The 26301-nt window shown below is 36.0% G+C and overlaps 1 protein-coding gene across 1 annotated transcript; it reads left to right on the forward strand.

Annotated features, from left to right (window-relative positions):
* The first annotated feature begins 402 nt into the window (after positions 1–402).
* On the forward strand, positions 403–25212 carry LOC131150777 (dynein 8 kDa light chain, flagellar outer arm). Its single transcript, XM_058101717.1, has 3 exons — positions 403–919; positions 1022–1127; positions 24948–25212. Exons 1-3 carry the CDS (start codon positions 746–748, stop codon positions 25028–25030), a joined length of 363 nt encoding a protein of 120 aa, XP_057957700.1. The 5' UTR covers positions 403–745; the 3' UTR covers positions 25031–25212.
* The last annotated feature ends 1089 nt before the right edge of the window (positions 25213–26301 follow it).

Raw genomic sequence — 26301 nt, forward strand, 5'->3', positions numbered from 1 at the left:
AGAGAAATGCAAATAACAATGAATGAGTCAAATTTTTTGTATGAATAAGATGCTAAATCTATGCCTATTCTAAAAAAAGATATGCACCTGATTCTAAAAATAAATGTTGAATTTTTTCTAGCAGTAATTACATTAAAAAATTATCTTACTATTCATCTCAAGTAATCATTAAAAAGTAGGAACTTCTTCATAAATTTTTGAAAAGGATACTTTACTTTTAATTATTGCAATTAAATTATATCTAATTACTAGCAGGTGAGATGTAAGTTAAACTTTAAATTTAAGAATATAAATTCTTATTGGTAATTTTTTTATTATAGAAAATTATGAATACTTAATTATTTTTTTAAAAAATTTGACTCAAAAGTGTGCTTGAAATTGCAATAATGTTTTTTTGTTTTCGCTGACAGCAACCATTTTCACGTTTTCAAATTTCACCAGTAGTACATAGTAAAGGGTGAGTCCTCTCTCTCTCTCTCTCTCTCTCGCTCTCTCCTGAAACTTGTAGAGAGAGTCCTTTGGCCGATGATATAACCAAGCAAGCGGCCACTGTCACCGAATGTAATCAGAAAGCAGAAGGCGTAGGGGAAGACAAACAGGAGAGAGAGAGAGAGAGAGAGAGAGAGAGAGAGAGAGAGAGAGAGAGAGAGAGAGAGAGAGGGAGAGAGCTGCGTTCTCTGCTGCCGTCTTCTTGCTTTCTTCTTCACGGGAAATTAAGCTCTCTTCGGCTACAGTGATAAGCAAAATGACGGAAGAGTTGAAGAGGAGCGGCTCTGGAGTTGTCACCGCCAAGCCCTCCTCCGACGATCGGAAACCTCCCTCTTCAGCATCTCCTGCATCCGCCGCCAAACGAGTCATCATCAAGAGTGCCGACATGAAGGACGACATGCAGATGGAGGCCGTCGATATCGCCATCGCAGTTAGCTCTCTCTCTCTCTGTTTATTAATTGTTGATTTAATTCTTAACTACTGATCTTGTTGTGGAAATAATGACTGTTTTCATGGGGGGTTTTGAAATTAGGCATTTGAGAAGCACAATGTAGAGAAAGATGTAGCGGAGCATATCAAGAAGGAGTTTGATAGAAAGCATGGACCCACCTGGCACTGTATAGTTGGTCGCAATTTCGGTACTCCCTCCATCCCATTTTCTTTTTTATTATTGTACTTATAATTTTTTTCCCCGTAGATGGTGTTTAGATTTTAGCCGATCACCTAATATCTTCGCAATGATGAATTATTATAGAAAGTTGTGTTAAACCTTCGTTTTAGTTCCATCTGGGTTTGATGCCTTATAGGTAAGCTATGCCAGTGTGTTGATGAAGATGGAAATAGACCTAAGCTTTAAATTAATTGCCGCAATATATGTTATCATGTTTCCCTACTTTTCAGTGAGCTAGAAATGGTTTACTGTACTGAATAGGGCTTCTTTTACACCCTTGGTACTGAGTATAGTTAGCTACATTTGTGTTCTGATTTGCACACCAAAATGTCCCCCATAAGAAAGCTGAAGGAAAAAACTACTACTCTTTGGAGTATGAATAGTCTAACAGGCTACTGCTGCTACTCCACCCTTTTCCAATTGTTTTTAGATTGGATGGGTTTAGAGTGAGTTCCTTGTAATGAACGCGAGTAACAAAATGGGATGCTTTGGAAGAGTAGGACTACCTGGAGTGGACTAAGAGCCTTCTCAAGAGGTGGAAAAGGGCGATCCCCTATCAGAATGGACCTACAAAGTAACAAGAGTGAGAGCCACTGTGGAAAGGCCTACATAATAGAAGGCTATTTGTTAGCCACATTAAAATTGCTAGTAGGTGTCACCATGTCATAGTGTAATGGTTTTGGGCTCAACTCCGATGAGGTATTTTATGCTTTGGCTCGTTGGTCTCACGAGTTTGTCCTATAAAAGACGCCTTACTTAGTTAGAGTCCAAACCCTCCTTAAAAGCCCAAAATCTCCCTAGTAGACATCCAATGTGGGATCGTGACAGACTCTCCCGTCCAATTGCTGACATAATCATCAGTGTGATTTCCCTAGTACACATCCGATGCGAGTCCGTGACACTTGGTATTAGAGCTCTATTATTTGCTACTTGAATTCAGTTGCCTTCGTTGTGGGATTGGTAAAATTTTTCTAGATGACCAAGTCGACCAATGCTCAAAGAATTGATGTGCTAGAAGCACAAGCTGAGACGATAGCCAACCGATTGATGAAATGTGTTGATGAATTGGAGGGATCACAAAGACATCAACAAAGTTCGATGGTGGAAATGTCAAAGGACTTTCACCACACTATAGAGACCTTGCAAACTCGGATAGATGATTTGATTGTGAAGATGAATGTGATAGTTCTTGCTATGGGAAACTCTAACACTTTGGGGTTTAGCAAGACCAAGGTACCAAAACCTAGGACGTATGGGGGTGCCTGTGATGCCAAAGAGTTGGAGAACTTCTTGTTTGATATGGAGCAATACGTTCGTCCTTTGGGGACAAACTTAGAATAGGTGAAAGTGGATGCTGCGATTATGTACTTGGTTGGTAATGCTAAACTGTGGTGGCGTACCAAGTACGATGAAATTGAGAATGGACGCTGTGTAGTTGATTGTTGAGCAGATTTGAAGAGAGAGCTCAAGACCCGATTCTTTCTTGAGAACGTTGAGTACAATTCTAAAAGAAAGCTGAGAGACCTTGAGCATACTAGGTCAATAAAGGAATATGTGAAACAATTTTGTGCTTTGATGTTGGATATACGGGACATGTCGGAGAAGGACAATACCTTGCCGGAGATGGGTTCAAGATTGTTACATTTGATGTGATACCAAATGTAACGATCTAGGGCCCAACTCCGGTGAGGTATTGCCCACTTTGGCCCATTGGCCTCACGGGTTTGTCCTATAAAAGGTGCCTCACTTAATTGGAGCTCATACCCTCCTTATAGGCCCAAGATCTCCCTACTACACATTTGATGTGGGACCATGACACATAGTTTCTTGGTGTGTAGAAGCATGTCTTGTCCTCCTTTTCTTCTTTAATATAATCCTTCTTTTATCAAAACGAGAGTAAAAAAAAGGCACCCAAAAGGCTACATAAAGGCCAGATTAAAATTATTGATAGGTGATATTGTCGTGTCAATTTTGACACACCACATGTTTAGAGGAAAGCTGCTGCATATGATGGTTGTGAAGCATGGTGGTATGCTATAAACCCAAACGTTCTAGATTGGAAAGGTTTTCAAAAAACTAGTAGCATATAAGCCCAAAGAGCTGCTCTACCCATTGCCATTTTTTTTTTTTGGATTTGATGCCTCTTACATAAATATTGTTATTTTCTATGCAATTTTCAAGGCAAAAGAACATGGGTCGGATTGGGTGTAGGCGTGTCTTATTTTCCAACCTTGTTCTTGGTTTGGACCTAACGTGAATTTGGTTACTTGAATGAATGATGGATATAAAAATGTTAATGTAAGTAGTGGACTTGTCTTATAGGAAGCAAAATCAGCTATTGTTGCACATTGTTAAAATTTGTAACATATGTAAGCATGATTGGGGCAATCATCTATTCGTTTCTATAGCTTTATCTCAAGTGTTGTGATGCACATTGATGTAAATCAGAGTGCAGAGGGTCTAGACAATTATCATAATTGTCAATTTGAAATTTTGAAGGAAGATGATATGAGATGGGGCTTACCTAAATTCTCCAAATATGAAGGTCATGAGAGGTTTATTCTTCAAATTAAAAGAAAAATTATATGAATACCATGCATTTAGGATTTTGATGGTTTAATTCATATTTTTTATTTTTTAATATTGTATCTTTAATTTATTTGACCCATGTTCTTTTAAAAGAAAATCCATAGATAATACGAGGACACCATTATCTTTCTCTAGTAGGGCGACGGATGGCACATGCGATTGGAAAATGGTCAAGTAAAAGATGTTGCTAAAAGTGGCCAACTTTGACTTTCTCCAGTAAGGTGACACACAGCACATACAATTGGAAATGGTGAACCAAAAAGGTGTTGCTAAAAGGTGGCAACTTGATTGTGATCATCCCATGTTACGATAATGTTGGAATTGAGAAGAGGCTCTTGAAAAATTTAATGTTGTAGTTCCCATGATGAGACTCAAACTAGCCCTTACCTTGGTGAATTATTGTGAATCCTTACCTTGTGCAAACTATGGAGAAGACAAACTTATTTTGAGTGCAAGAAGAAAATGCAAGGAGACAACAAAAACTTTGTTATACACTCTGTGTTGACCAATCCTATTATTTTTAATTACAAATTTGAAATTGTTTTAAAGAGGTTACAGAAATTGATGAGAGATTTCTTGTGGTTTGGGGTGGATGAAAGTAAGACTTTTAGAAGGACCATTTGGCTAGTTGGGATAGGGTTTGTAATTGAAGTGTGACATGGTGTTGAAAACATTGCATTGGTGGGCGAATTATTGTGTTGTTTTCCTTCAGTGCTTGAATCCCTTTGGCATAAGGTCATCTGCAGTGAATATGGGATCTAACAGAGACGTTGGGATGCTGAAGTTGGTATTTATGCCACTCATGTGTGCCCTTGGAAGTTTATTTCTCAAATGTTCCATTTTTTTTCTTCCTTCGGTTAGGTTTTGTTTTGGTGACAGGGAAACAGTTTGTTTCTGCCTTTGGATTGGTAATACTCTTTTTTCCATTGTTCATCCTTGCCTTTATCATCTTTTTGAGTTGTCCTAATGCTCTTGCATCTACCTTTTTGATTTCTCAGGACCTGCTTAGAATTTTTACCTACAAAATAATCTGAAAGAGAGAGAAATGATGATTTTCACTTTTCCTTCGTGCTTCCTTGAGGCATGACTATAGGGGTTGGGTTTGGATGACTTAGGGGATTTTTGTTGTATATCTTCTTCTTCTTTTTTTTGTTTTTTTGAGCATCTGATTTTTTGATTTGGTTGGTTAGTTTTCATTACATTCTATGATCTAGAAAGCTGGTGCTCATTCTAAAATCAAGAGGTTTTTATTTTATCAGCTGTTTTTAACGGGATTAATACTAATGATTTACCTTAGGTCAGAAGACCCTTTAAAGCTTTGTCTTCAGATCTTTGTGTTGTGTGCCAAAGCGATGAGATGAATGTATATTTGTTTTTTCATTGTTGTTTTTCATGGGACATTTTGGAGCGGGCTTTGTTTGGTGTATTTGTGATGCGTTGGGTGTTGCCTTCTACTTTGGAGAGATTTTTTCCTCGGAGATAGGATTTTGGGGGTTGGAAGGTGGGGGAGAAATACTTTTGGAGTGTGCGACTATTGTAGTTTTGTTGTGGTTTTGTTGTGCTGTGGCATATTAGGTTAGAATGCAATTCGAGAATTTTCAATTGAAGGTTGGTGGCGCCTGCTTTGACGTGGAGCAGTAGGTTTCTTTTTCTAGCATCACTCTGGTCTGGTGTTTGGCATTTGGATTGTTTTTTGGGATGTGGCTGATTGATGTGCCATGGGACTGGAGGGCTCTGCTCTTTTTAGTGGTCTCTTGTTTGTTTGTTTGTTTTTTTTTTTTTTTTTTTTGTTTTAAATTCTTTTGTTGCTTTTGTTTTATATTATGTGGTCCCTGTCCTATGCTCTTTGTAATTTCTCCTCTCTCATGACAACATTTCTTCTTTTATCTAAAAAAAAATTGTTAGTTTAGTTTTAGTATAATACATCTTCATTTAGATGGCCTTCTAATTACCCACCTCAGCTTCTAGGTTGGTGGTTATAATCAGAAACTAGAGAATGTCTTGGGGATGTTTAGGTGATAAAACAATAGGCTTGTAGGGTTTCTGGATTTCTTCTTTGACCATCATATTATGAAAATGTAATTGTAACTCAAATTGACCCTAATGACGAAGACATTTATATGAACTTCATGGAAGCTTTCTTGTTTTTGTGAAATGTAAGTTCTTAGATCTGGATACTATTCAAACACTGCCAAAGAATCCATACAGTTTTTATTGTTGCTTCACAGTAAACATTGCGAGAAGATTTTTGCATACAATTTTGAGGGTGAAAGGTGGGTTGCGTGCAAGGACTAATTTTTTATATATGATATTATAACTTTAAACTTCTTCAAACTTTGCAAGTATGTAGCTATTTCCTCTGTTATCAAAAGAATCTTTGGTTTTTTGTGGCTTTTTTGCAGTTTTAGTATTTTTTTGTCATACACTGTTCAAATCATTCATAACATCATTCAAATTATTCTAAAAATAAATATGTGCTCACATGCCAAGTTAAAAGAATTAAAATTTTTATTAAAAAATCGACTATCAATATTTTGACATTAGCATAAAATTTTCATATATTTAGATACCAAACAGATGTAGTAATTAATTTTTAATTTCTTGGATAGTTTATGACTCGCATCTTAATTTAGCGGATTGCCCAGATGGATGTCATTTTCTTTGCTGAAATGGCAGAACAGGTTAAATAGTTATGATATGCAGAAACAAATAATAAGATTGGGTAGAGTCAGAGAAAACAAATGGTGTTGCATCCAGCAGTTAGGCCTCTTAACTTTTGTAGAAACAGGATGGTTAGTAACAAATTCTATTAATTTATCCAATGGTGGATGGTTCACTCACACTTGAATTTTTTTCTAATTAACGATTATGAGTTTTTTCTATATAGATCTCATTGTAGTAATATATTGCACAGCACCAGTACAGAATAAGAGAGATGTGCCTAGATGGACTTGGGTTAGCCAGCTGCGCTTTAGATGATTCTCCTGTGATGCACGGCTGGTCCCAAACAGTACAAATTTTTGCTGCAGGGGTTACAATAGACTTGAAGAGTGAGTATTGTGACATTAATTATGATGGCACTCACAAAGCGGCATTAACTTGCTTGAGACTGCATTGGCAGCCGGCATGAACCAGGATGATAGCTTCTTGAAGCTGAGTATGGCCTTGTATAAAAACATTATAAATAATGCAATTACTATACTTATGCCCAAACTACTCGCAATTCAATGTAAATCAATTAATCAAAATATTGATACTAATGAGAAGTTCATGCCATGCTTTAATGACTAAGACATGGTTCAGCCTGAAATTCAACGGAGTAAACTAGCTGAACTTTAAACTACTCGTTTGAAAACAAGCCCACACCTCTGGGCTGAGATAATTTACCAAACCGAATTGATTCTTGACATCACCCCCACCCAAAAAAAAAAGCCACCAAATATTGCTTGGATTGACTATATTACACCACCTTCTAACAAATGCTTGTGGTTCAATTGTTCCTTCACTGCAAAGTTCAAGGAAATGAGCTGACATTGAACCTAGAGATGTTAGGAGGTCAGCATTACCCTATCTTGGGACACAATTAAACTTGATTAGGAGAGGATGAATCCTGGTGTGCCTTGAAGCAAATAAACTTTTAAATACTTTTTTTTTTTTTTTCATTTGGAATGTATAGTGGCATAATATTAAAAGATAAATTAAGGAATAAACATATATGCAATAAACTAGGCATTGCACTAGTCAAAGACAAGGTAAGGGAGGGGCATGATGGTGAACCACCAATGGGGGATTTTGGATGATCATATTGTATCTAGGTTTTTATATTTGAGTTTGGGTAAAGTTTTGTTACTTTATAAGTTTAGTCAATTTAGGTTTATTTTGTGTATTTAAGTACTTTAGGGTTATTTTGTAATTTCTTGTTTTATTGGGGCTTTTATGTAAATGTGAGTTCTAGTTAGTAGTGGCCTTAGTGGGTATAAACAGTGTTTGAATTTCTGGGAATTCTGACTTCGAATGGCTGTGTGGTGATCCAGTGTGCTCTGATGCCAATTTGATGTAGGACAGGTGTTAGAACTTATATATACAGTTAAAATTGAGAAACAGTGGCAGCAACAGTAGGGAGACAGACAGAGAGAAGATCAGAGAAGGGGAAAGAACAGAACAGGCGTGAGACAGAATTAGAAGTGAGAGATAAGAGGAGGAAGAAGAACAGCAGAACCTGCGGAGGAGTGAGAGAGAGAGAGAGAGAGAGAGAGGGAAATTGCATTCTAATTCAAACAATAACTGTACACTAACTTACATGTCCAGCACTTATACCCACCACTAACTAGAACAGATATTTACATAGTAGCCCCAATAAAACAAGAAATTACAAAATAACCCTAGCGTATTTAAATACACAAAATAAACCTAAATTGACTAAGCTTCTAAAATAACAAGACTTTACCCAAACTAAAATATAAAAACCTAGATATAATATGAACATCTAAAATCCTCCATTGGTGGTTCTCCATCTAGGTGGCTTAGATGGCAAGACTAGTACCGCACCATGAGGAGGAGTGAATTAGATGCTGTTTCTGGTATTAAAAGGGGTAGGGGTAGACCTAAAATAACTTCAAGTGAGGTAGTGAAGTTGGATTTAATGAGTAATAACTTTGTAGTTAGAGAAGGAAAATGCTCTTGATTGGGTGAATTGGCGGAAAGGGATTCATGCAGCTGATCCCACCTAGTTGGACTTAAGGCTTGTTTTTGTTGTTGTTGTTGTTATAGACAGCTGTGGCATACCACAGCATAACTCCTCCCCCAACTCCTACCCCTAAATGTCCCCCCTCCCTTTTGAAAATTAAGAGGGATCCTCAATAAAGGGAATCCTAGACCTCCCCAGAAGGGGGCCTGACATTCCACAAGGCCAAAGCCCAGGTGACTCACTTCTAAAAATGAGTAGCACTAGGGCTATCCCAAGTATAGGAGTTTCGTCGTGTAATAATTAGCCCAAATAGGCCAGATCATCTCCACGGGGAATGCAGATTAGTTCTAAACTAGCGTGAAATAGGCAAAGAAAATAAGAAAACAAATTTTATTGAACATGATTCAGATTCGAAATCTTCGGATTTTTGAAAGTTTGTCATGGAATTGAAATGATGCAAAACCTAAACTAAAAATTTAGCATGCATAAACCAGCAAAACAATTCACTAATTAAACAAAGATAAACTAAAATTAAACCTCAACAATGACTTAAGATTAAACACCCACTCAACACAATGATGACTTGAATGAAATATAAGGATCATGCAACATTTCAACTAAATAAAAAAATAGCTAAACTAAACAATAAGTAAAGCTTAACTAAATAAATAAACTAGACCTAACAATAGATAAACTCAAACAACTCTTAAATAAAGATAACTAGATTTAGACTAATTAAAGCTCCAACAAGACATTTAACATGACATTAACTAAAACAAAACAACTAAACAACCACAAGGGAAAGAGAGAGAATGAGGGAGGGACTTAAACAAATATTTAGTTTCAACATTAACTTTAAATAAAGGCAAAGTGAACTTAATAACAAAAATACTCAACTAATATTAATTCCTACAATGACTTCAAAATAAAAAAAAGACAAACTGAATTTAACAATATAAATAACCCAGGAAGAATGTAAATTCTACAATTACTCTAAAGAAATACTAAACTTAACAATTTAAATAATCCAAACAAGTGCTTAAATTCAAGAGAGAGAGAGAGTAAAAGCAAATAATATAAATAATCCAAACAAAGTTTAAAATCAACAATGACATTAAATGAAATAAAGATCACTGAATTTAATATACTACACCAACAATTATTAAAGTAACATCAAGAGAGAGAGAGAGAGAGGGAGAATGAGAGGAAGAATGGAGGCTGGCCATGAGCTCCACAACACAGCAGCGTAGCTGCTGTCCTCTGCTCCTTGCCGCCGCACAACCCAAGAGAGCCCCCTTTTCTATTTTCCCAAGAACCCTAGCTAAAAACCCTACTAACTAGCCCTCCCTTTTTGACTTTTCTCCCTTTTCTTTTTCTTTTTTTCTTTTTCCTTTCCAGCCCTCTGCCCCTTGCCTTGTGCGCCCAGCGTGCCCTTAAGTTGCATGGCCGGGTCACATCAATGGACCCGGCCCACATCCTTTTATTTCTTCAATTTCTTGTTTTGTTTGGTCAATTTTAAGTTTCTGTCCCCCAGCGCACAAGTCCGATTTCGACCATCCTAAATCTCGTATCTCTCAAACCTCGAAGCACGAAAGTCGTATCCTCAGCTTTCCCCAGAATTTTGAATCATCTCGATCGGAGCTTGAACGCGAAAGTTACGCCTACAATACAAAGTAGTGTCGATTTTTGCTTCGAATAATTGCCCTGCGATAAAAACACCAAAAATTCATAAATTACTCAATAAACCCCAAATGTTATAAACATGACACAATGTTAATTTATTGAGAGTAATTAGGCATTTAATTAAAAATATAATCCTTAATGCATGAATTGAAACACCTAATTACGTAATTTAAGCGCGTAATCACCAGGTTCAGTCTGAAAGAATTTATAAGGTTTAACTTGAATCAGCTATAGTAACTTCAGCGTAACCTTTTAACTTGGTGGTTGAACATGATAGGTTACTCAGATTATTCTATGCTTCTGAGTTGGAATATGATAGAATGGTATTAGAGCCATATCCTGGCTAGTATATTGTAGCTTAGGAATGAGTGAGGCAGAAGTTGGTGTTGGTGTCACTTCACCGGGTGAAGGAGAGGAAGTCCCTCTTTGCAATGAGCCACAACAGATTGCCTAAGGCAGGCCTAGCTGAGTTGGTGAGCTGAGCCCTAGTTTGTGAAGCTGTTAAATAAGGGAGGATGGATCTTAGTGAGTCTCAAAGCAAAAAAATTAGAGTGGATAGGATAAATAACGGTTTTTTGCCAAGGCTAGATGGAGTCGGACGGGATGTGTTAAAGCTTGATACGCATTGTTGGGCCACAACCTAACCACTTAAGCTTTTAGGTAAAGTGGTAATTTAACATTTTATCAGAGCCAGGTTGCTAGGAGGTCTAGGTTCTAGTCTTGTTGCCCGTGTTTATTATTTGTTTGTTAAGAATTATCTTATTCCCTATTATTTTTTTGTAGAAGCTTCTACGTTGAAATGAATATTTTCATGCATCAAAGCATTTCAAGCCTTCCAAATTTGATAGACTGCAGATGTCAAATCAATTTGTTTATTGTATCTGCTGAAGAATTTTCCAGAGCTGAAAGCCAGCGTAAATGTAATTCCCAGTTTGTGACAGTTCTTGGAACTTTCAGAGCAGCAGTGGTTCCTTCATAAACCTTTTGTGTAATTGTATGGAGGAAGAGTAGGTGGCTTCTATTTTCAGAATTTATTCTACAAATTTAACATAATCAGAGGCTTTATCCCAGCAACCAACTTTCAGGAGTAGTCAATCTGTCTTGGATTGCTAATTGAGCAATGAATTTTTGTTTTGGGATGCAGTGCTTGAACCAGATGAGAGAAGCCCAACCAACAGGGTTTTCTTTACTCTTAGAGTTCCAGGCTGTGGAGAAAGGAAAACCTTTGGGAAGAGTCGAATCGAAACTCTGAAATTTCACTATCACCTTTGTTTTGGAGTCTCTTTTTCCTATTGTCATCCTTTGTAAGTAATAAACTTGAAAAATACAGAATCAGATTTCATATTAGAGCAAGGTGAGCGGTATGACAACTCAAAATGGAAGAAGTTTTAGGGGTAAGCTAGTAGGTAACTTTTGGGATGGTGTCTTGTCGGGTGTTTTTATTTGTTAGTTTTGTTAAGAAGTGAGGGGTTTTGTGGAGTGATGGCTCACATCAATTTATGAGTCCACTCAATCTTCCCTATGGAGTGTCTTTTTCGACGAGTTAGTCTTTTTGGCCTTTCTGATCTGCCTTGAATGGCCGGGTTGGGGGTGGGGACACTTGAATGTTAAGTGGACTTTATAGATAGATTAGAGTTGTTTAGGGTAACCAAAGGAAGTTCAATTTCTTCATTTGGTCTTTGGGATGTTTCCATGGTCATTCCACTTGCACATTACTTGTGGATGTATTAATGTGATTTCATAGTCATTGGGTCTAGATTCTATATGAAGAACATAAGTCAAGTGGCAGAAAAGGAAGACCTAGGATGTAGAGGATCATAACATGATTGATTCGGCAGATTTGGATTCCCATATGTCCAATCATGTGGTACTTCATTCTATGTATAATATATGTAAGATTCATCTATATAGATATCATCATCTACATCTTGAAAGTCGTATGCTTTGGAAGAAGCTTTTACGGTTTGGGAAGGGGTTTTGATTGATAAAAAGGGAGAATCTTACTTAACCGACTTCACTCCGTATGGCCCCTTGACAACCCCACAACAAAGAGTGAAATACCAAGCCCTTTTTTATTTTAAAACAACAATCATGTGCTTAAAATACCTCCTAAACCCCAATCCATTTGTTTGCATACTGGAACAGCTACCACTTCCTTAGAACACTAGCTTACTGCTCTTAGAAAATCCAATAGACATGCTTCTTCTTGTATTGATAGATTTCTATTTTACCAATGTTTGGGAAGATGTAGAAGTGTTTGGGAACATGTTTTCTCTGATTGTTGTGTAGGAGGTTTTAATTAGGATTGTCTTTGACCATTTTCGATGCTTTTAGATTCCGATCCCGTTCAATGGGGTCCGACCTGATTTAGAGATTACCAATTTAAGGGGGGTGAAAAGGCTTTGAATTGATGAAAAGATTGAAGTTTGTGAAAAATTGTTTGAAACTGTAAAATAAAGAAGTCTTTAGTAACATTAAAGTGTGTAAAAAAATAAAATTTTTTTCGAGATTAAAAATCTGGATAGGCTGGTGAGTGTGGCTTGTTGGCTAAGGAGGGTAGGCCTAGAAGGGTTCAGCTTAGGAATGGGTTGGAGGTGCTTCTTTTTGAGAGAGGTTATTAGTTGGTGACAAAAGTCAATGATGAGGTGGGTGAAGGAGGTGGATTGTAACGCTAGATCATAGTTGTCAAATCAAGATTTATATCATGAATTGAATTTCCAATTCAGGAATTGAGAGTCAAATTGAATCAAGTTTCGATACAAATTTTTTCAAAATCAATTCAAAATGACATGCATATACTGATACACACACAACAAACACAATGGTAAAATACAATTAAATTTTGTCAATAAAGAACCATATCTTTTGTGTATCTTTTTTCTAAACAATAAAACAGGAAAGAGTCAAGAAAAAATAATAAAAAATAAAACTTTATGTATTTTAAGGGAAGGAACCAAGGAAAAATGAACTTTTGGTGCTCATCTTTTTCTCTAATTAAAAAGAAAAAATAAAAACAAGTAATTTAAACAAAACTGATAAATAATTGAACACTGCTAACAGAATCAACCTTTGAATCTAAACACCACAGCAAAATCGTGTGAGTTGATTGATTTATTAGAATCAATAGACCTGGCTTTGATTCAATTATTTTTTGGTTCTCTACTAAGATTCAAATTGATTTGGTGGCATTGATACAAGTCGCAATATTCGAATTGCGAACCATAAGATTCTAACACTATGCTCTAGATTGTTCACTAGGGTGGCTAATGGGAGGTGAAGGAGAAGTTTTATTAAGGAGTTGGAGCTAGACTTAGGTTTTCTTCATGTGAGATTAAGAGAAAATTGGAGAGGTGATTATGGACATTTTCAAGAATTTATGCACTGACGATTGTTGGCATAGGTTAATGCTGGAGGGACTTCAATTGATCCCTCCCTGGGGGGGGGGGGGGGGGGGGGGGGGGTGTTTGGTTAGAAAGGACTTTTGAAGTGGAGAAAGTTAAGGCGGCAGTGTTTGAGATGGATAGGGATAAAGCTCTAGTGACATGATGGTTTTACAATTGCAGCACCTAGGAGGTCATGTGAGAGAATAATATGAGGTTTTTCCTATGAATTTCGCTGCAATGGGCTGGTGGGAGACAATGTAATTCATGTTTATAGCCCAAAAAAGTCCTAAGGAGTGGTTTAGGAGGTTGAGCGAATTTAACCCTTATTTACTAGTCTTTATATGATTTAATTTAAGGTTTTGTCTAGGAGGCTTGAAGTTTTGGGGGATGCGGTGACTTCGGGTTAGTTTGCTTTCATTGAAGATGGATAGATTTTAGATGCAATATTGGTGGCTAATAAGGCGGTAAGAGGATGTGAAAAGGAAGGGTAAGATTGTGTTGGATTTCAAAAAAACTACGACACAGTGAGCTTTTTTTTTTTTTTTTTGGAGCGGGGGGAGGGGGAGGGAAGGTGATGGTTGAGGAGAGTTTTAGGTTAGTGTGGAGAAACTAGTCAAAGGTTTTGTGCTATTTAGAATTATATTTGTGGGCAACTTGAGTAGTGCTTTAGGGCTTTTTGGGGGTTAAGGGTATCTTGTTTAACTTGGTGGTGGATGTGTCAAGTAGAATAATTACGCATGCTTAGTGATTAGGGCTTATTAGAGGTTTAATGATAGGTAGGGAGGAGGTGATACTATATATCTTGAGGACAATGTTTAGAAAATCTCAATTTGTTGAGAGTTTTTGAGAAGATTTCCATCTGGAGATTAACTTATCTAAGGATCATAGTGACTTAAGAGTTGCTGGTTGTATTTCTCTAGAGCTCTTTGACCTATGCAGGTCTTCATTTTGGGGGTAATCCTATGTTTATCTCTATTTTTGGGTCCTATGACTAAGAAAGTTGGTGGGACTGGGAGGTTGGAGGGATGCAAGAGGATGTACTTGTCCTTGGGGGGGGGGGGGGGGGGTCGTATTACTCTTATTAGCACTTCCTTTTCTAAAATGCATATGTTTTTTCACCCTTTGTAGAATTCCTATGAGTGTAGCAGGGGTTCTAGAGAGGTTTGTGAGATTTTTTATGATCTGGCATAGGGGATAATAAAAGGGATCATCTTGTTAGTTGTGATGTGGTAGGTCTAAGTCTCAGGGAGTTTGGGGCTTGGTAATTTGGTATTCTTAGGCATCTCCCTAAGTGAGAAATGGTCATGGAGGTTCACTAGAGGCTAATTCCCTATGGCACAAGGTTATTAGAGGTAAGCATGGAACTGGTTGTGTGGGACACCATACCAGAGAGAGTGGCAATGTTTTTTATGTGAGCCCTTGGAAGCTTTTTGAGGTTGCTCTTTTGTTCTTTTCTCTTACTTGATTCAAAGCAGGTAGTGTTAATAAGATTTAGTTTTGGGAGAATATTCGGGTGGGAGAGATTTTACTGGAGGTTTTGGTGCCTTGTCTTTTAGATTATCACACATCATAATGCTCCAATTACATCCTTTTATTCTTTGGAGGGGGGCTCTCTTTCTTAGGATTCCCACTTCTTTAGGAGTCCCGATGAAGGAGAGATCGATGGGCTCCTTACTCTGCTGAGTGTTTTTGATTCTTTTGTTCCACAAATGAGGAGTGATGTGAGGGTTTGGCTAGGGGATTCATCAAGTTTTTTTCTCTTCCAAGTCTTTCTTCATTTATTAAGACCTTTATTACTTTGTTCTTTTCCTTTGTATCATATTATTTAGAATGCAACTGACTTGTGGACCCTCTTAACAGGATTAAAGCAACTGACTTGTTACAGTTTAGGAGGCCCCCGCAAGGCGTAAACCTAGATATGTGCATGATGCGCCTAGGGTTTATTGAGACTAATGTGCACCTCTTTCCAAGAGATAATAAATGTCATTAGTGCTTACTGTTTATGCTTCTCAAGTAGGCTTAGCAAAAAACCTTAAGAGACAATTTTGGGAAGACATAGATAGTATTATACTAGGGATATGGGGGTTTGAGAAAATATTCATAGGAGCAGATTTGAATGGACAAATTGAAAGGGATAATAAAGGTTTTGAGAGGATGTATGGTTGATTTGGATATGGAGATAAAAATGAATCTGGGGCTATGATATTAGACTTTGCCATGTCATATGATTTTATTACAATGAATACTTGCTTTAGGAAGAGGGAGGAACACCTATAACCTTCAAGAGTGGACAATAAAAATCAAATAGATTTTTTCTTAACTAGGAGAGTAGATCGCCTATCATGTAAGGATTGTAAAGTTATCCCAGTTGAAAGCTGAACTACACAACATAGAGTATGTATTAAAAAATGGAAGAGAAAGGATAACATAAATTAGTGCAAGAGAATGAGGTGATGGAATCTAAAGACAGAAAAATAGTAAAATTTAAAGATAAAATGATCAAAGATGGTGATTGGACAATAGGGGACGTTGTAGACACACACACGCCTTGGAGTAGGATAGCTAGCTCTATTAAAAAGATAGTAAGAGATTTTTGGTGAATCAAGAGGAAGATTCTCAAGTAGCAAAGAAAGTTGGTGGTGGGATCAAGATGTCTAAAAAGCTATAAAGAAAAAAAGAATTTGGTATAAAACATGGCAAAAATGTAGAAACATAGAAAATTTTGAGAAGTATAAAGAGGTGAAAAAAGATGCAAAAAAAGGGCATTATTGAAGCCAAACACAGATGATTTAATAATTTTTATGCTAGATTAGATACAAAAGAAGGGGAAAGAGACATATTTAAACTTCGTAGAGTTAGAGAAAGAAAGAGCAAAGACTTAGGTAATGTAAAATATATAAAAAGTGAGAATGACATTGTTTTGGTTGAGGAAGACATAAAAGAAAGATGACAAAGTTACTTTAGTAATCTATTTAATGAAAACCAAGTAGAAGCCTTTAACCTAGTATTGAAAATAAGGAAAAGACTAAAAACATGAGATTTGTTCACAAAATTAGAGTTAATGACGGTAAGTATGCATTAAAAAAAATGAAAAATGGAAAAGCTATAGGATTGGATAACATCCCAATTGAAGTTTGGAAATGTCTAGGTGATAACGGAGTTATATGGTTCGATAATTTATTTAGCATAATTATAAAAACTAAGAAAATGGTAAAAATGGAGAAAAAACACTTCAAGGCCTATATACAAGAATAAAAGAGATATTCAAAATTGTAATAACTATCATGGAATTACTTAGTAGTCATAAATGAAACTATGGGAAAGAGTAGTTGAACAAAGATTAAGGTTAGAAATGAAGGTTTAAAAAAATCCATTTGGTTTTATGCCTGAGAGATCTACTACAAAAGTTATATATATTTTAAGAAGATAAATGGAAAAGTTTTGGGAATAGAAGAGGGATTTGCATATGGTATTTATTAACATAGAGAAATTGTATAATTGGATACCCAAGGAAGTTCTATGGTGGGTTTTATGAAAAAAGAGTGCATGAAGTAATGACTAGCATTAGGACTACTAGTGGAGAGGCTTGGAAATTTCTAATCACTGTAAGCGTGCACCAAGGATTTGCTTTGAGTCCTCATCTGTTTGCTCAAGTGATGGATGAGCTTACCAAGAATATCCAATGAGGTTTCATGTTATATATTGTTTGCAGATGACGATGATGTTATCTTGGTTGGTGAAACTAGTAGTGGAGTAGAATCTAAGTTATAATTATGGAGAGAAACTTTAGAATCTAGAGGTTTAAGGATAAGTAGAAATAAGACAAGATATATGAAATGTAATTTCAATCATAGTAGGATTAATATTGGAGAAAAGGTTAAACTTGATCAAGAAATCAATAACATGAGTAGATTTCGGTACCTTGGATCTATTGTACAAGCTGAAAAAGAAATTGCAAAAGATGTAATGCATAGAGTTAAAGCAGGCTGGTAAAATGGAAAAGTGTTTCGAGTGTGCTTTGTGATTATAGAATACCCTTAAAGTTAAAAGGGAAGCTCTATAGGATGGTTGTAAGACGGGCTGTGCTATATGGATCAAAATATTGGGCAACTAAGAAACAACATATCCAAAAAGTAAAAGTTGCTAAGATGAGAATGCTAAGATGGATAAGTGGTATAATGTTAAAAGATAAATTAAGGAATAAACATATTTGCAGTAAGTTGGGTGTAGTTCCTGTAGAAGATAAGATAAGCGAGCGACGACTCAGATGGTTTGGGGCCTTTGGGCACTGCAATGTAGGCCAAATAGTGCGCCATTGAGGAAGAGTGACTAATTACTATGAGGGGTAGTGGGAGTAGAGGTAGACTTAAAAGAACTTGAAATGAGATAGTGACTAAGGATTTAACGACCTTGAATTTGTCGAAGGAAATTGCCCATGATCGTGTAAATTGGTGGAAAAGGATTCATGTAGCCGTCCTCACCTTGTGGGACTTAAGGCTTGGTTGGTTGTTGTTGTTTGGTGAAGTGTGAGTGGTCATGCAAAATGTGGATGATTTCTTGTTGGTGCAATTTTGGAGTTTTGAGCAAAAAGAAAGAAAGGAAGGGCTTCATGGATGTGCAGTGGATGCTATTCTTTGGACTTGATGGCTTGAGCTATATGCGATAATATCCTTAAATAAATTCTCCCTAGCATCTTTTTTAGCGCATTCTTTCAGCATTTCTTTGGGAGATTTTGTTGTGTTTCTCCAAAAGGATTAGAGGGCAGCATTATTGTAATTGCTTTTAGTTGATGTTGGAGAATGTCTTTTCCACCCCGTATATTTTCACGTGATAATGGAGAGAGTTAATCCTTTTGGAAGCAAATTACAAGAAATAGATGTTTTAATGGAGTGGCTTTGTGAATGAGGCAGAGCCCGTGGTGGAACATGTTGTGCAAGGCAAGATGACTCCCTATTTCACTGTCAGATGGCTCCTATTTCACCTCCTAAATTTAGCCCAAAAATGGATTTTCCTTTTATTAGACTTTGTCTCTCGTTTTTTGGAGATAGCTTATGGTGTTGTGGAGCCAGAACAGTGTGGGAGATGAAAACTATTTGAATTGGTGGTGATATTACAAAGAAGGTGCGAGTTAACGTACTAAATTTGAAGGAAGAATAAATCTTCAAGTCTTTTCAGATTGGCTCAATACTCCAGAGGTATTTTGTTTGCTATAATATGACTTGAATGCTTGCTTGTGGAAGATGAGTGAGTTCCCCGAAGATCTCATATTGATAATTATTGGTAAGTACAAGGAAGGTACTTGTGCTTTAAGCATAGGTTTGTTCCCGTAGTTTATTGTAAGAGGCCACTTTGGCATTCTGAAAATCACGCTCCACTTGTGTAGCAGATTGTGCCTATCCCTGGAGTTTCTTGTTGACTAATTGAACTTGTGCTTCACTAGTCATGTCTTACCAATCAAAGTACCTCTCCAAAGTAGTGTGCTAACGTGAAAAGGCTTGAGGATTGATTCTTCCCTGTAATATCCCCCATTAGGTCATAGTTCTAGCTCAACGACACCATTAGCTATCTCTAGAAGAGGGACGTGGTTGCTTTTCAAACGAGCAACCATTCTAGGGCTAAAATTAGGTGTTGGAATGGGAGTTTTGTGTTGCCCTACATAGCATGCCCCACCATGGAAACTTTTGCCTCATTCTTGAAGCCCATTAGTTGAAGCATTTTTGTTTTTGCTTGCAGAACTTTTGTTGTGTTGAGGAAAATAGCAGCTTCCTTTCATGTAATTTTACTTCTAAAGCATCAACTTTATCCAGTATGATGTAGAATATATATTAGCTTTCGCCTAAAACTTCTGCTGCTTCAAGTAGCCATGGTGCTAGCGTCATGCTATAATACCAAATTTGATCCTTTCAAGTTCTAGCACTTAAATTGACAATAGGGAAATGGGAGTTCAATGGGGTTTACATATGTGATAGGATGGAACTTTGGAGTTTCATGAGGATAAAAGTTTGAAAGAAACGAAAAGTTTGCATATAAAGAGGGGAAAAATGAATTCTGTTCAAAGTTGTATGTGAATTAGAACTTCTAACAGTTCTATGGGATTCTTGATGGTGGTGCTGAAAAATAAGGTTAGGCAATGTTTTGGGCTTAGGAAAGATGTTTATATGTGGTCTATTGGTTGTGTCACACTAAATTTTTTAAAAAGGTAGCAGGGTTTGGTTTGTAGAAAGAGAATGTGAGAGAGAAATGAAAAGAAGAAGAGAGAAGTGTAGGGTTAGCCATTGCACTTGAGAAAAAGATGCATCAGATATCAGTATCAGCATCTAAGCAATTTTTTCTTTTCCTATTAGCATCTAAGCAAGAGAGTTGAATTATTGTCTGCATGCCCAAGACAAGTTGATTCCAATCAAATTCGTTTGGTATAAGACTTGGAGACCACGTTCTCTTGGTGCCCAAGTAAACAGGGAGCACAAGGGTTGACTTTTCTCACAACACTTTGGACTCCTTCTGCATGTACCTATCTGCCCCAAATAATTACAAAAATAAGCCCTAAATGAAAAAAATATTCCACTCCTGTGGCTAAGGATTGGGCTATTTTTAATGTAGCATTGGACTGAGTCATATTGGTGGTGCCAAATAAGAACTCGGGCTTTCGAATCAAGGCATTTGTCCCTTCTTTGTTAAACTTTGGCTGGGAGTGATATTTGTCAGATATTGCTTTGCGTCATTGTCAAAGCAGGTGATAAGATATTAGCTGAAGATAGAAGAGACCAAAATAGCTCTTCTGATTACATTTTTTAACAATTATTGTTTCTATAATGTAGACATATGCAGTTGAGCAGGGTAAATTGTTAAATAATGGACATTCATTCATCCAAAATCTGGTTTCGAGTTCCTTAAAATTTCACATTGCTTGTTCATTGTCTAAACTGAATGCCGTTGTAGCTACCTTAGAAACTTTTTTTGTTTCTATTCTTTTATTTACCTAATTACTTAAATGTAATACAAGTAATTGCAGTAGTAGTGCTGTATAATTAACTAATTTAGACATATATGAGCATGGAATACACTATTTGTGTATCCCCGCTCTTTTCTAGACAAACTGAGGAACTGCAGAGTGAGGGCACTCTGTTGGGGGTTATCTTATATGATACAGTGATGCTTCTTCCCTCAAGGTTAGGAAGAAATGATGATGTGGGAATTGGCGGAGCTTCCATTCCTTGATGTCTTATTTAGTTTTCTGGGACATTACTTCTTCCATAGAAGAGGGTTTGGATAATGCATTGTAAAAGTCTCCTTCTCACTCTCTCTGTGCATCTGTTGTGTGTGCTCTCTCTGTGCATCTAAATGATGACATAATTGTGGAAACAACTGCATCCTTTGGTAGGTGATTGATGCAATTGTCAAGAAGGCTGTTCGCAAATCAGCTTCCACATCTGCGTTTTGCTAACAGAGGTGCTGGCTGGATGCCATTCTTTAGCCCCAAATTCTGTTATTAAAATCAAGAAACAGATTGTGTTGTAGGCTAAACTTTTAATTTGGTGCACTGAGACATCTTCAGTTGGTTTTCCAGCGTCTGATATTTTTGGGCTGTTAAAGCTTTCCTGCTGAAGTTTAGGGGTCTCACTGCAACAAATAATGAAAAACTAAACCAGAAATGAAAATTAAAAGGCCAGAACAGAAATTAAAAATTGAATACTGATAACTATTTTCCCAAGACAAAAACAAATCAAGAACCTAATTGAACACATTTTTATTTTTGTTCATGGATCAAAAGCAATTACTCATGTCATCCTTGAATCACCATTAAAAATTTTCATCATTAAGTTTTAAGCAATTTAATGGTGTACATGTACCGCTATTAAACCTGAAACAAATTAAACACTAGTAATAAATCAAACAGTTTCTTGAAGAGTTGGATTTAGACATGAGTAGAGAAAGTAAGTGTAAGAGGACTGATGCTTTTAGTCACTTGGAAGCCCCACCAAAGGGTTGAGTTAAAACTTATGTAGATGCGGCTTCTCAAGGAAATCCTGGCCATGTTGGTGGTGCAGGGGTTATCAGGTATGGTTGTGGACAGTTGAGAGTGGATTTGTGGTGAATCTAAGCTTTCATGATTCCCTCAAGTCAGAACTTTTGAAAATGTTGATGGGAGTGGAATTAGCTTGGGAGATGGGTTTCAGTGAGGTCATTGTCAAGTTGGATTCTGGCATGGGATTCAGGTTTGTTGGTAGGTCTTGATCTTGCTAGTCCCCACTTTTCATTAGCTGAGAATTATATATGTTGAGAAGCGTGAGGCAACCTTGTGCATATTTATAGGAAAAGCAGCAGAGTTGCGGGTTGGATCTTGAAATTTGCTAGTTTGGGACTTCATGTTTTGGTTTCCCTTCGCTTGGCCTGCTTTGAGCGTTCAGACTAGGATATTATGGGAGCCTCCCTCCCTGGTGGCATACCCTTGTAGCTATTTTCTCCCTTGTTTTGGGCCGTGAGCACTGCATTAGTCCAAAAAAAAAAATGGCTTGAATTAATTTAGAACATGATTAGAATAATGAAAAATGAAAAGTAGTGCATATCAAAATTTATCATAATAAAAATTGAAATTTTTTTATCATTATCTTTTTTAGTAATTATATTTTAAAATTTACTCTATACTCTTTGGAACTCCAAGAACAATTCTTGTATAATAATTAATAAATATGATTAGAATAATGAAAATGCCAAAGAACATGAGTTAAAATTTATAATGATTGAGAATGGTTTTAAGGTTTTTTTTTGTGATATTTTATTATTATTATTTCCAATTTTTAAGAAAAATATAGGGATATGTTAAAACAAAAAATTGAATTTGGATATTAAAATAATAGGATGACAATTACCTCAATAATTTAAAATTACAATTTTTGGTTTTTAGTTGCCATGGCTCAAAACTAAAAATAAAATAAAACATAATGATGAAGATCAACGTGTTGTCTCCATTATTTTATGTACCATGCTACCAAACAAAAAAAGGGGAAAAAAGGACTCCAGTTAGTTCCCAAAATAAAATGAGAAAATTTGGTTTTCATTTGTTGTCATTGTATTACAACGAAAACATAAAGAAGGAAATAGAGATAACATCTGACAGCATTGTATTTTCTAGTTCTATTGTAGTTGTCTTTTCTATTTTTTAGTTAAAGGAAAACAACAAATCAAGCCTTAAGTCTCATTAGGTAGGTCTGCTATATGAATCCTTTTCCACGTACTCGATCAAGGGCATTTTCCTCGGACAACTCGAGAGTTATTAAACCCTTGCTCACTATCTCATTCTATGTTATTTTAGGTCTACCCCTACCTGATCTACTGCTAGTAACATTAATTGGCTCAATCTTCACTGGTGTACTATTTGACCTGTGTTTCAAATGTCGAAATAATCTAAGCCACTCTTTCCTTATCTTCTATCGATGCTATGCCTAACTTGTTGCGATTGTATTTGTTCCTTAATTTATTTTTTAATGTTATACCACTCATTTACTTTAGCATTTGCATTTCAACAACTTTTACTTTTTGGATATGTTATTTCTTGGTTGCTTAACATTTTGACTTACATTGTATGGCTGGTCCTATAGCAATCTTATAGAACTTTCCTTTTAATTTTATGGGTATTCTACAGTCACACAGTATGCCCAAAGCACTCCATTTTACCTAACTTGCTTTAGCTTTATGTATTAGATCGTTTTAATTCTCTTTCCACTCACATAATAGATCCATGATAAGTCTACTAGTGTTATTAATTTTTTGATCATAAAGTTTAATCTTTTCTCCAATGTTCTTCCTACCATGGCTAAAATTACATTTCTTGTATATTCTGCCTTATTTTTACTTATCCTAAAACTTTTAGATTTTAAAACTTCTCTCCATAATTATAACTTAGATTCTACTCCAGTCCTACTTTCATCAATCACAACAATATTATTTGCAAACAACATAAACCATAGGATCTCATTTTGGGTACTCCTAATGGCTCATCAATCACTAAAGCGAAAAGCTAAGGGTTTAAAGTAGATCCTTGGTATATACCTTTTGCGATTGGAAATTCTCTAGATTCTCCATTGTAGTCCAGATGCTAGTCATTACTCTATCATACATATTGTTAATGACATTAGTGTATCTATTGTATATTCCATTTTTTTTAAAACCAACAAAGAACTTCCGTATGTACTCTATCATAGGCTTTCTCTAGACAAACAAAAACCATATGCAAGTCCCTTATTTTTTTCTCTTAAACTTTTTCCATTAATCTTCTTATAAGATAAATAGCATCTATAGTTGATCTCTAAGGCATAAAACTAAATTGTTTCTTTGAGACCTTGGTTTCTGACCTTAATCTTTGTATAGTCACTTTTTCTCACATTTTCATCATATGACTAATAAGTTTAATTCCGTGATAGTTATTATAATTTTGAATATCACCTTTGTTTTTGTATATAGGTATTAATGTATTTTTCCTCCACATATCTAGCATTTCTTGGTTTTTATAATTGTGTTGAACAAATTAACTTCCATGATCTCTTACACATTTCTAGACTTCAATTGTGATACTATCAATCTAATAGATTACTCACACTTCATCATTTTAAAACCATATTAACTTTAGTGACTTTAATTTTGCGAATAAATTTTAAATTTTTACCATTTTCCTCGTTTTTCACTTTTTAAGTTTAAGCCTTTGTTTTTCACTTTTTAAGTTTAAGCCTTCAATTTGGTTTCCATTAAACAACTTATTAAAATAGCATCGCCACCTCTATTTATGTCATCTTCTTTAACCAAAAGGCATTATCATCCTTATTCTTTGTATGTTTTACATTACCAAGTCCTTGCACTTTCTTTGAGTTTAAATATGTCTTTTTCCCTATCTTTTGTATATGGTTTAGCATATAAATTATCGTAAGCTCTATTTAACTTCACTAATGGCCTTTTTTTTTTGCATATTTTCTAGTATATAAATTATCGTAAGCTTTCTTTACAATTTTGCGATATTTTATACTAATTTCTTTTTGTCTTTATGGGTTTTTAGACATCTTGATCCTATCGCTAACTTTCTTTATTGGCGAGAATTTTCCTCTATATTCACCTAAAATTTCTTCTCATCTTTTTAATAGAGCTAGCCATCCTACACAAAGCTTTTGTGTCTATGTTATCATCTATTGTCTAGTTACCCCCTTTGATAAATTTATCTTTAAATTTTACTATATTTTCTCCCTTCAGATTCCACCACCTAGTTCTCTTGCATTACTCCTTCTCTTACATTTTTTAGTGCATATATCTTATACTAAAGCTCTATGTTGTGTAGTCAAACTTTTAGTTAATAATATTCTTGTAGTCATTTGGAAAAAATAATACAAAACTACTATTTATTTGGCTTGCAATATAGTTGTGTTGACATGTTTGTTTTTCATGGTGATTTTTGTAACAGGTTCTTATGTGACCCATGAGACGAACCACTTTGTTTACTTCTATTTGGATCAGAAAGCTGTTTTGCTATTTAAATCTGGTTAAATATGGTGGTAATGTTAACACAGGCAACATTGATAATATTGGTCGAGTCCATGGTTATATGATGCTATTGGCTAGCACCTGTATGTATTAATCCAAAACTCTTGGCATGCAAAAATACCCTGCAAGACATTCTTGTGCAACTTGTATATTATTCACTTGAATTGGGCTGTTCTCTCAACAAACTCACTCCTACCATTTGATTTCTATGGTGTATGGCTTTTGTCAAGTTGTGTTTGGAAGCATGCATTCAAGATTTGAATTTGGATTTGTGTACAAAACATCATACAATTTTGTATTATGTTTTATTTAAATTCACACAAATCCAAATTTAAAGTTCGAAATTCAAGCTTTCAAATGATAGGTTAGAATTTTATATTGGATGTGCCAGAAGTATGCACTGATGTGATTGTTTGATTCGAGTTGCTAGAATCTGCAACATACAATTTGAAACCGGTGCAGTTTCGCCTTCCAGACATGCTGGTACATACAGGCGTACGGGTTTTTTAACATTTGTTTAAGAGTATGACAGATTAAGATTTCAATAATGACCTTGGTTTGCTCCCTTTATGTTAACAAAAGGAATGTCCTTAAATCAGGTTCGATGGAGAAAGTTTTGAGGCATGCATTGAGCCAAATGGGAAACTCTTGGGGGGTGGGTCCCAGCTAGCCCCAGCACCTTTGGCCATGTGAACGTGAATCTTGAGCCTTTAGAAAGGCATATATGCCATATGAAAATCCTGAGATCTGGGCATGTCCTCTTTTTCTCCTCAGATGGGGACAAGATGAGATTGGGAGGCCAAGTATTGATCTCAATGGAAATCAGCTTGGCCCAAGTGGCCAAATTACATTAAAAGATGCATCTTTTCATTCAAAGTGTGGTGAGAAATATGCAGGCAAACAGTGGTGGAATTAGTCTGAATTGGGTTCATGTGCTTTGCAAGTGACAACACTAAATCTGCAAGGCAACAAGTGTTCGAATCTCACTATTTATCAAGTATATAAACCTGTGCATATATGTATGATTTTCCGAATAGATTAGACATTTGAAAACAATGGTTTTGATTATAATTCATATTTGGGGGGGGGGGGGGGGAGGGGGGGGGGAATGTGAGTAGGGTATATTAATTATTTACAGTATGATTAACACATAAACCATGTGACATGAGAATAACTCTTTATAATAAATTGGTATTGATTATTGTGGTGAATGATTGATATGTTTTGGATGAATTGTTTTGTGTGGTTATTCGTATGTATCATGATGTAATGTT

The sequence above is a fragment of the Malania oleifera genome, chromosome 3 (genome assembly GCF_029873635.1).
Source record: "Malania oleifera isolate guangnan ecotype guangnan chromosome 3, ASM2987363v1, whole genome shotgun sequence".
NCBI lineage: Eukaryota > Viridiplantae > Streptophyta > Magnoliopsida > Santalales > Ximeniaceae > Malania > Malania oleifera.